The 10,918-nt window shown below is 36.4% G+C and overlaps 1 protein-coding gene across 1 annotated transcript; it reads right to left on the bottom strand.

Moving 5' to 3' along the window:
* Window positions 1-3,306: 3,306 nt before the first annotated feature.
* On the bottom strand, window positions 3,307-10,639 carry LOC126830357 (tripartite motif-containing protein 2). The gene is made up of 2 exons (XM_050560745.2): window positions 9,570-10,639; window positions 3,307-5,100 (listed from the first exon to the last, which is right to left on the bottom strand). Exons 1-2 carry the CDS (start codon window positions 10,608-10,610, stop codon window positions 5,017-5,019), a joined length of 1,125 nt encoding a protein of 374 aa, XP_050416702.1. The 5' UTR covers window positions 10,611-10,639; the 3' UTR covers window positions 3,307-5,016.
* Between the last annotated feature and the right edge of the window lie 279 nt (window positions 10,640-10,918).

Below are 10,918 nucleotides of genomic sequence, written 5' to 3'. Positions count from 1 at the left end.
TATTGATTTTCAGCAATTTCCGATAATTACTTCCAGAGTTATGGCCCTTGATCAATTCAAAAAATCTTATGGATGCTCTAGAGGTCAAAGTTAATATCCGATTGACTTTAAATTTATACACAGTGTTTAAGGTCATGAGACGAAGAAGCCTATTGATTTTCAGCGACTTCCGATAATTACTTCCAGAGTTATGGCCCTTGATCAATTCAAAAAATCTTATGGATGCTCTAGAGGTCAAAGTTAATATCCGATTGACTTTAAATTTATACACAGTGTTTAAGGTCATGAGACGAAGAAGCCTATTGATTTTCAGCGATTTCCGATAATTACTGCCAGAGTTATGGCCCTTGATCACTTTGAAAAATCTTGTGGACGCTCTAGAGGCTAAAGTTAATATCCGATTGAGTTTAAATTTATACACAGTGTTTAAGGTCATGAGACGAAGAAGATTATTCATTTTCAGCGATTTTCGATCATTACTGCCAGAGTTATGGCCCTTGATCACTTTGAAAAATCTTGTAAATGCTCTAGAGGCTAAAGTTAATATCCGATTGACTTTAGATTTATACACATTAGACGAAGAATCCTATTGATTTTCAGCGATTCCCGATAATTACTGCCAGAGTTATGGTCCTTGATCACTTTGAAAAATCTTGAGGACGCTCTAGAGGCTAAAGTTGATATCCGATTGAGTTTAAATTTATACACAGTGTTAAAGGTCATGAGACGAAGATTTTCGATCATTACTGCCAGAGTTATGGCCCTTGATCACTTTGAAAAAATCTTGTAAAGGCTCTAGAGGCTAAAGTTAATATCCGATTGACTTTAAATTGATACAGAGTGTTTGAGGTCATGAGACAAAGAATCATATTGATTTTCAACGATTTCCGATAATTACTGCCAAAGTTATGGCCCTTGATCACTTTTAAAAACATTGTGACCCTCTAGAAGCTAAAGTTATCATCCGATTGACTTCAGATTCATACACAGAGTTTAAGGTCTTGAGACAAACAAGTATATTGAATTGCAATGAATTTTTATGACTTGAACAGCTAAATCCATGATGTTAAAAGTTTCCTATACTAAACGTTAGCATGGGGCAAAACTTTATAAAAACCAAACCAATTCTAATGGTTTTCTGATAATTACTTAATGAGTTGTTACTCTTAATCAGATAAATGTTTCATTACCGAAAAAGTAAAAATATGTGACAATTCTTGTTGACTGCCCGGACGATTTAGCTGCTGTGGGCGTATGTTTCGTTGCCTGGCAACCTATCTTTCGTCCCATCCGAAGGACTAGACAGCTGTCCTTGTCAGGCCCTCCGTTCTGCACCACTGACAAGGGGAAACCACGTCGGAAAATCAGGATGAACTTTCTCGGCCAACGCAGTGAAATGAAAATGAAATGAAATGGGGTTTAACGTCCTACTGTTCTGCTCCTATACTGGGCTAATGAAGACGGGCATACGCCATACAGTGTGCTATGAGGGAAATTTTGCCCGGACAGCGGCACTATCGCCTACTCTTATATCGAATTCCAACTGCCAGGGGATCTTTTACGTGCAATCCAATATATACACGGTACCTCGGATTTTTGTCTCATCCGAAGGACTAGACAGCTGTCCTTGTCAGGCCCCCCGTTCTGCACCACTGAAAAGGGGAAACCACGTCGGAAAATCCCGATGAACTTTCTCGGCCAATGCAGGGATCGAAGATTTTACGTAGTGGTTGGATTCCTAAGTTTTAACGACAGGTTCTCTAACGGCATGTTTGACTCGATATAGGTCCAGAGGTTGATCTTTGGGTTGCCACATAAAACGTCTATCGAGTATAAGTATTTTCCCAAATTAGAAAAAAATGGCTAAAAAAACGATGAGGAGATTTTATATGGTTAATAATTGTTTAATATGAAGATATATACGTATATGTTTAGTGTTGTATTGGTTATTTATTATGTTTAATAAATATTGCGCAACCGAATTATTGAAATAAAATTGTCCCGAAATGACCTGGTTTGTGTCGAGTGGACGTTAAACCCCATTTATCTCTCTCTCTCTCTCTTAATAAATACATTTCTTTTTGTAGAATTGCCATCTGTCACACTAATAATGTTTTGTTATAACTTTTATATTTTATAATATTGCTAGAATAATTACCGGTGGTATAATTTCTTTTTTTTAAAATCATGTCTAGCAAATATTATTTTACCACATAAGAAGGCTAACTCCGTTAGTATTAGGAAGCAGGACAGGCTGGTATTGACTTTTAGCTTGGGCCAGAGATGCTGGTGGGGGGGGGGGCAATGGTTACCGTGTGCGCGCTGGCAGTATTAAGTCAACTGGCGTGGTTTCGATTCCCCGGTTGTACGTGACAAGGAGTTAGGTCGCCTGTCCAACCTCGTGGGTTTTCTCCGGGTCTTTCGGTTTCCTCCTACTGCTAAAGATCCCTACGCGCAAGATAATTATTGAATTAAAATTGAACCATATGTTAGTCCAGAAATGACCTCCTCTCGACACAAACTAGGTCATTTCTGGACTAATATAGGGTTCAATTCTATTTCAATACTTGAGGAAACCGAAGGATCCAGAGAAAAACCCACGGTATTTGTCAGACGACTATTCTCCTTGTCACGTACAAGCTAGGTATCAAAATCGCGCCGCTTGACTGAATGACAGACCTTATGATCTAAAAGTCCACGGGTTATATCATTTGACCCCCACAACCCTGACTGTAACTACTCATACATTAAGTTGTATTTTCCAAACATACCTAAATTTCATAGGAGTCATGTTTTGCCTGCCTTATACAGGGCGATCGATTGTGTATTAGAAAGGCAGTGGCTATTGTTACGACAAGTCGTAAAAATAGTCCTCAGGCTATTGTTACGACAATGCTTTCACAGCCCTCCATCGGCAAAGTTAAAAACTGAATAGTCGTAAAAATAATCCTAACCCTAACCCTTCCCATCTCTTAATTGCTGCCTTCAGTTCTGAAAACGTTGAAAATACTGGTGTAGGGGAGATTGGCAGCCATTTTGGAATTCGTTCTAAACTTGGCTCAAACTCGTTGTAACAATAGCCACTTTGTATTAGAAAAGTATTTATCGAACTAGTCCATCAAACTTTGATACCAGACATCCTGAGAATGCACTAAATGGAGACAAATACACCAATCCTCTTAGGAATATTACCTGTTGTATGCACTCCAACATAAAAACAAATCTTACCATGACCATTGTATAATTTCCCGTAAAAAACTATAATAAGCCTTTACTTATTAATAAAAACACGAATATGTAAATAAATATAGGTCAAGGTGTTTTATTTCATAAAGAAAAAAGAGAATATATGCAGGTTTTACCCACAGAAACAAGATTACAAAATAATTTTGAGCAATAACAAAATAACATGGTACAACGCACATACAATAATGTACAAAAAATACATATAATTAAATTATGGCGCCTTTTTTTATATATATAATAACATTAATAATTGTGAAAAATATATTATCAAAATAAAATGAATATATTAACGATAAATTGTAACATAAACAGTTTTATTTTATTGATCTAATGTATATGAAATGTCTTTAATAACATTAACACAGAGACTCTTGTATTTCATAACATTCCAAAAACGTCTCGGAGGGAAAGGTTTATTAAACTTCTACCTTTCAGAAAACCTGCCAACATCACGGGCTTAATATTTATCAATAATAATAATATCATTTCAGGTGATATTGCACAGTTCAACTTGGTTATTGTATGTGTAAATATTACATGAAGAAATAAATGAAATAAATGATAAATAAAGATTGTAAGACCAAAACCATCAAAAGTACTTTTATTGAAAAACATTATTGTTTAAAACATTATTAAAATCTATCAATTGTTAACTTCAGTTTCGGTTAAATCATATTTTATTGACACATATCAAAAGCATCAGGCACAGGTTTCCAAAACTGAGAGTAGTCATAGAGTCCTGGCCATTTAAAATTGAACTGATTTTCTATTGATTTTGCACATCCATCTTTGTGTTTTAGATAAATAAAGTAATAATAATTCAGATTCTTAATGTGCTTGATTACCTTATAACAGTATATACCTATTTAGTATGTATTGAGATACATGCGTAGGAGCAGTGGTGGCTCAGTAAATAAGACGTTAGCTCGCTAACCCGGAGGCCCCGTATTCGATCCATGTGTGAGCAGAGAAAGTCGATCGGGATTTTTCAGTGTTGTTCCCGCTTGTCAGTGTTGCAAGAAAAGAGAGTGCCGATGTCCCGACAAACTTCTCCTCATAGCACACTGTATGGCGTATCCCCGTCTTCATTAGCCCAGTCGGTGCAGAACAGTTGGACGTTAAGTCCCTTTTCTTACTTCATTTGAGATACATGTGAAAGATCTGGATTGTGCTTTTAACAGCGATCAATATTTGATTTTTAATGGAAATCTAGATAGACACCGCACAACCCACGACTTTCGTTAGACATTTACATAATAAATGCATTAACGCATCATGTACACACTGGATAAGCTAGTCTAACAATCTGCTATTAGATCTAATAAAAAATTTCAATGTATTATTCATAATTATTCAGAAAGCCATTTCATTTAATGGTTACAATTATATAAAATTATGGTAATGATGTGTTGTGTTATTTAAAGTGACACTCTCTTTCAAAAGGTAAAGTAAAAACAAATTAACATACAACAACAAAAACAATACAACCCCTCTTCGAAAACGCAGATGCTAAAGTTTCAAGATTCTAATGTTACTGAATATGTTCATACGCGCTCACTATAATTACATCCTTACTAAGAATTAGCATACTAACACTCTCGAAATATGCAAACTATAGCAGAGATTCAGGAACATGATTCTTGGTGATTACATTTGAATATCCCATTACTACAAGAAATATCTGGTCTAATCGTTTCGTACTTTAATCAGCCGATCCCTCACAGACGTAAATAAGTTGAATGTCCTTGTTTTAAGCAGTCGTACTTTGTTTCAAAATAGATAAGAACGAGCGACCTTCACATTATTTGTTCTTGGCTCACGTTCAAAATGATATACCACCTCCAACATTCTGGACTAAAAAACAATTATACACTTTCAGATCACTCAAAATAAACAGAAGTCTAATTAAAAAAGCATAATAGTCCAAAAATGATTAAAATCTATCAACAGAACTTTGAAATCTTCTACATTCACACTAACCGCCATTGATTGAAGCCGTTATTACCATTCGAGAGATGGGAAGGTTTTTTTTCAATTTTCACACCGTGAACATCGAGACCAAGATGACATCCAACCTAACTTAATTTTGTTTAATTCATTTAAAGAACACACTTCGACTATAAGTTTTTTTTTTAAGTTAAATAAAGAAATATCTCCTTAAAGTAAGATAACAAGCCACCATGAGAGGGTTCTTAATTCAAAGATATAGCTGAATGTACTAACAAATAAAAAGGACACAACCAGCTATATATAGATCATTCATTTAAAAAATAAAATTAATGTCGATACTGTTATTATTCTAAAGCACACTATAATACATGTATAAAAATGAAATGAAATGGAATGGGGTTTAACGTCCTACTGTTCTGCGCCGACTGGGCTAATGAAGATAGGCATACGCCATACAGTGTGCTATGAGGGAAATTTTGCCCAGGCAGCGGCACTATGGCCTACCCTTATATCGAATTCCAACTGCCAAGAATCTTTTACTTACACGCTAAAGTATACACGGGACCTCGCTTTTTCGTCCCATTCGAACGACTAGACAGCTGTCCTTGTCAGGCCCTCCCTGCACCACGGACAAGGGGAAACCACGTCGGAAGAATACATGTATAAAACAAAACGCAAAGAGGACAGACTTGAAAGAAAACATGGTGTGAAATCAATATAGAGACCAATTTAAATTTTAAATGGCCATAACTTAGCATTGAAAGATTTAAAACAGTACTTTTGATATAGTCTTGAACTGTATATTTGACCTTTATTCCAGTGTGTTGGGGCTTTAAATATGGAAAAACATGTATTACCATTGTTTTAAAATATTGAACAGGAAGAGCGAACACTACTGTTGTATTTAGAATTGAAACATCATACAATAACATCTCGAATACAACATAATTAGAGCTCAAATTTTCATCCTGGCATTTAAAATTCCGGGTTAGGGAAGTCAAAATAATTTAATTGGTACTAGTGTTAATATGATTTCTAATATTATGTCGACAATGCTTAACGACCGATCATTTTGAATATATATTGGGTGGAATATGGTTCCCTAACAATGCGGCTTTCGATTTCTTCGAATAACCGGATATAGGTTCCACACGAAAACGGGGAACCAAATGGATTTTGCTGGCGCTTTTTCATTCGAGTCCACAGAGAAATTGAGCGGGATACTTAGAGTAGGAATAGCTGTGATTCATCATTGTCAGCGTCTTTGTGTATTTGGAATAAATATTATGTAACATACAGAAAAAAACTATTATACTCTTCAAAAAAAGTAGGGGATATTCAGAAACAATACAAAACTGCGGAAATGCACTGCTGTTTTTATTAGAGATAACCAGTGTATGTTTATAACAGGCCAATTGCCTACACATGAACATAAACAGTTCATATGGGCGTCTTATTAATTTGACGTCCCCATTTCACTCGCAAAGAGATACACCGTCAAAAGTGAAAATGGACGTTTTTGATTTTTGTCTTAATAACGAGTAATTGCTCCACCATCTTCAGACAATCAGCAATTCGTCGTGACATGCTCCTAATCAACCGTCCAATCACGATTTGGGGCAATCTGACCCACTCCTCTTGCAGTGCCACGGCCAATTCTTGCAGTGTTGTCGGTTGACGTTGACATCGACGAACACGTCTCCCGGTCAAATCAAACGTAACACACTAAAGCAAAGTAAATCTTATGCAAGAACCGATAGGAATGCTAACATGGATAGATAAACCAGCTCGCGGCAGTTTTCATCAACCCTTCCTTGAAGTGTCAAATTTGACAATGAACCCCTCCCACGAGTTTGGCGCTATTGCGTGTAGCATTTGCAACTCAGTGCGATAGGTTCTTCATCTGTGAACATACTCTCAAAGCATGTCAAGTGTCCATGACTATTTATCATATCACAACCTACATAGGTATTTGCATTTCAATATCCTCAACTTGTTTTGAAGAGTATATAATATTGAGTAAAGGTAAAAACAAATTATGGATCAACATGCAACAGCTGAAATAAAATAATCAATTTACATGTATATGTATATTATAAATATTCATATTCCTGTATACCAAAGGCACGGGGTTTTATTTCACACAAAAAACCGCAGATTTAATTACATATCGTTTAAATTCACCCGGTCTCATTTTATCGACTACAAAACGTATTCATTACATTATAGAATCTTAAAGTAAGTCCCATTCATCTTAGAAAAACAGGACAATACAATACTTTTATTGCACTATAATTGTATTGAAACAGAGACAGTTTTGCAAGGATGTCAGACAATAGGTATGGTAATCAATAGATTTCCGGAAAAAACATTTCGGCTATAACAATTGACAAACTATTTAAATACGCCACTATACACGACGTTCATCTTGAATAAAGATCTTTTATTCACCAATGTAAATTTAAACTAAAGCCAAATGTTACAAGTGGCCATAATTTAGCCATTTTGTATATAAAGTGTTTATATGGCGTTACTTATTCATGCTAGCTGTTGTTGATGATAATATCGGCGAGACCTTGACAGTTAAGGAGGCTTTATTATTTCTAGCCATTCAGGGGGCGATAGTTATACTTTTCGTTCACGAAAATGTCGATATATTTGTAATTATGTTATTCATGGTAGCAAAATGACTTTACTAATTATCACAAGTACAACCATCGTCATTTACAGATTAATGTATGGGTCTACTATACAAGACGTATACAGGCATGTTTGTGCCTCGACCGACTCTAAAATATTACTGACACCTTAACATAGCCGACATTATATTAAACATATTCAAATGACAAGGAATAATTTTGTTACCGGGGGCAGAGAGAGAGAGAGAAAGAGAGAGAGAGGGGGGGGGGTGTTAACGTCCACTCGACACAAACTAGGTCATTTCCGGACCAACACATGATTCAATTTTATTTCAATAATTCGCTTGCGCGTAGGGATCTTTAGCAGTGGGAGGAAACCTCTTGTTACCGCTTTATCGCCAAAGTATAGGATAGCGAACCAAAGTACAAACAATGTATCATATTACAAAATGACATCAAAACTACAATCAATTATAACAACAATTAAACTGTGACAAATTCTAATTAATATAAGCTGATTAAGTTTTAAGAATACAAGATGTGCGATAGGATAAAAACGTTTTCTCCGTTTGTTGTTATTGAAAGCCACTAAGAATTTAGTACAGAATTAATAGGCTACTTTTAGATATTCATATTTCACAATGATCACATGAAATTGATTTAAAATTTCAAAAAATAATAATTAAGATAATATCGTATGAGATTTCTTTTAGTCACACCACAGGAGTCTGACCTATCTGTATTGTGCATGCATATATACGGATAGAAGGCGTATCGTGTATGCATAAATACGGATAGAATGTCAGACTCCTGAGTCTGTGGTCACACAAATGGAAGACAGAATTCTTCAACAGGAGATTTTTTTTTTTGAGTTTACAGATTCACATACATTACTCACAGATTCAGTGTATTAAAGGAGCTAAATCTCTAACTCAATATCATCCAAAATCTTCAACATTTAAAACACGAATTATTTGTCAATTTAAAACAACATTGATGCTGTGATCTTACCGGAAAAAGATGGGCTTCTGATATCCAATATTTAAGACAAAATAAATATTTTACCATTGGTACACGAATCGTGTACCATAATGCGTTTCAGCCCCAGTTCTAGCAAGAGACTAGAGGAACGAGGTTAGACATATTGCACCAAACCAAACGGCGTATGTAGACTGGAATAACCAGACGCTAGGAATTTGCATTCGATTGAGACTGCTAGCTTATTTCACGGAACATAACTGATTTGAAATTAGAGTAAAAACGGAAACGATTGAATGTAAATCAGTTTATATACATTCATATTACATTATTATATGAGTTGCGACCCATTTGTGTCAATTTCTAGGTCCCAAATATTGGCGATTTAGCTCCTTTAAGAGGTAATTGTAATTTTAAATTAAAGTTAATTGTTTAAGACGATTACGAAATCTGGATAATATTCCAGCACCTAATTAGTGGAAATCAAAGGTTCGCCTACATTTCATCATAGGCCACGGACGGAGAAAAACAACACAACAGGCTGCAACAATTACCCCCATCCTTGCCACCATAACTGCGGATGTGTGCCGACAGTTGGAATTGATAAATATTAATTTGACAAAATTTAGATCCTCGCAAAGCTACAACCATTTTATTGTCGCCGAAAAGAGCAATGTTCGTCGGTTTCACGTCTGCTCCATATTGAAATGTCCTTTTGACAGGACTTGATAGAAATTGTCCTTCCGGACTAAATACCTGCACTCTGTAATTATTCGAGTCGGCTACATATATGTTGTCCCATTTATCCACACACAAACCCAAAGGATAGAAGAACTGGCCTTCTCTGTGGCCTTGACCACCAACAATCAATTTCAATTGGCCATTTAAACCATGAACCTTAATCCTATGATTTCCCGAGTCAGAAACAACGACATCATCCCTCCCGTTCACAGTGACGTAATAAGGCTGAAAGAAATGATTAGGACCCGAACCTTTTGAACCAAAATTTATAGATGGTCGCTTCTGTTCGGTGAGCAAATGTATCATGTTTTTCTCGAGGCTGGTGACGACGACTCTTTGCATGGAATCCATAGCTACTCCATATGGATTTTCATAATGATAGTGTGATCCATATACACCCACCAATCTTCCATCCGAATGATATTCTCGAAGAAGTGCTGATCCTGATCTGCTAACTGACAACAACAACGTCCCCTGTGCTGTGACACATACATCCCTTATTGAGCAATTACACACAAAACTACGTTTGAATTGACCTTTGAGCGAGAAGATAGTGACCTTATTTAGGGAACAGTCAGTGACTACGATTTCGTTGGTAATTTCATTGATTGCCAATCCAGACAAAAACGTACACTGCTCTTCATTTGATCCATGTGATCCAAAGGAATGAACTAATTTCGCAACGCTCGGGTTGTCAACAAAGCTAACATCACTGGCCTCTGGGTCGAAAGCCTTTTCCCCGAAAAGTGTCTGGTAGCTGGGCGGAAGTTCCCCTGTGTCTTGACCAATAAAGTTATGAGTTATCATCAAAGCCAGTGGATTGTCTGGTAATTCCGAAACACCGCCAGCTGGAATGTAAATAGGCTGTCTACATGCTGGACAGGGTACTCCACCGCGGGCATGTTCTGAATCCGGATTGCTGGCAATATATGATCTCAGACACTCTTCACAAAACGTGTGTAAGCAGGGTAGTGCTTTCGGCTTTGTGAAAGACCGGTGACATATTGAACATTCCATGCGAAGGTTGTCAGTGACACGATCAGCGTTGATGGACATCGCACTGCACAGACACAATTGATAATGAAGTAAACATAAGCTCGCTATTTTTAGCTATCAGTCACATGACAAGGGATCGTCCATTGTGCAATGTGTAAGCTATGTGAAATATTCAGTGTCAATGTTAATGTTAGGAGGGCATCATGCATACAGGTCAAAGTGTCGGTGTATTAATAGTCAATAATAATAATAATTTACTCGCAACTACATGTGCAAGCATGCGTGCGGAAGTTTCAAGAAACATGTTTAATAAGAGAATTGTTGAAGCAATACATGACCCTTATGCTTGCATCTATTTGCAATGAAGC

Source organism: Patella vulgata, chromosome 8 (genome assembly GCF_932274485.2).
Source record: "Patella vulgata chromosome 8, xgPatVulg1.2, whole genome shotgun sequence".
Lineage (NCBI taxonomy): Eukaryota > Metazoa > Mollusca > Gastropoda > Patellidae > Patella > Patella vulgata.
This window is presented reverse-complemented; position numbering and strand designations above follow the sequence as displayed.

Bases quoted from the DNA above. Each gene is read 5' to 3' on its own strand.
- LOC126830357 (XM_050560745.2), bottom strand. From the start codon at position 10,610: ATGTCCATCAACGCTGATCGTGTCACTGACAACCTTCGCATGGAATGT. The intron at 5,101-9,569 runs GTATTTAGTCCG...ATTGTTTTTTAG, and splicing joins CGAATAATTACAGAGTGCAG to TCCAGAATGTTGGAGGTGGT.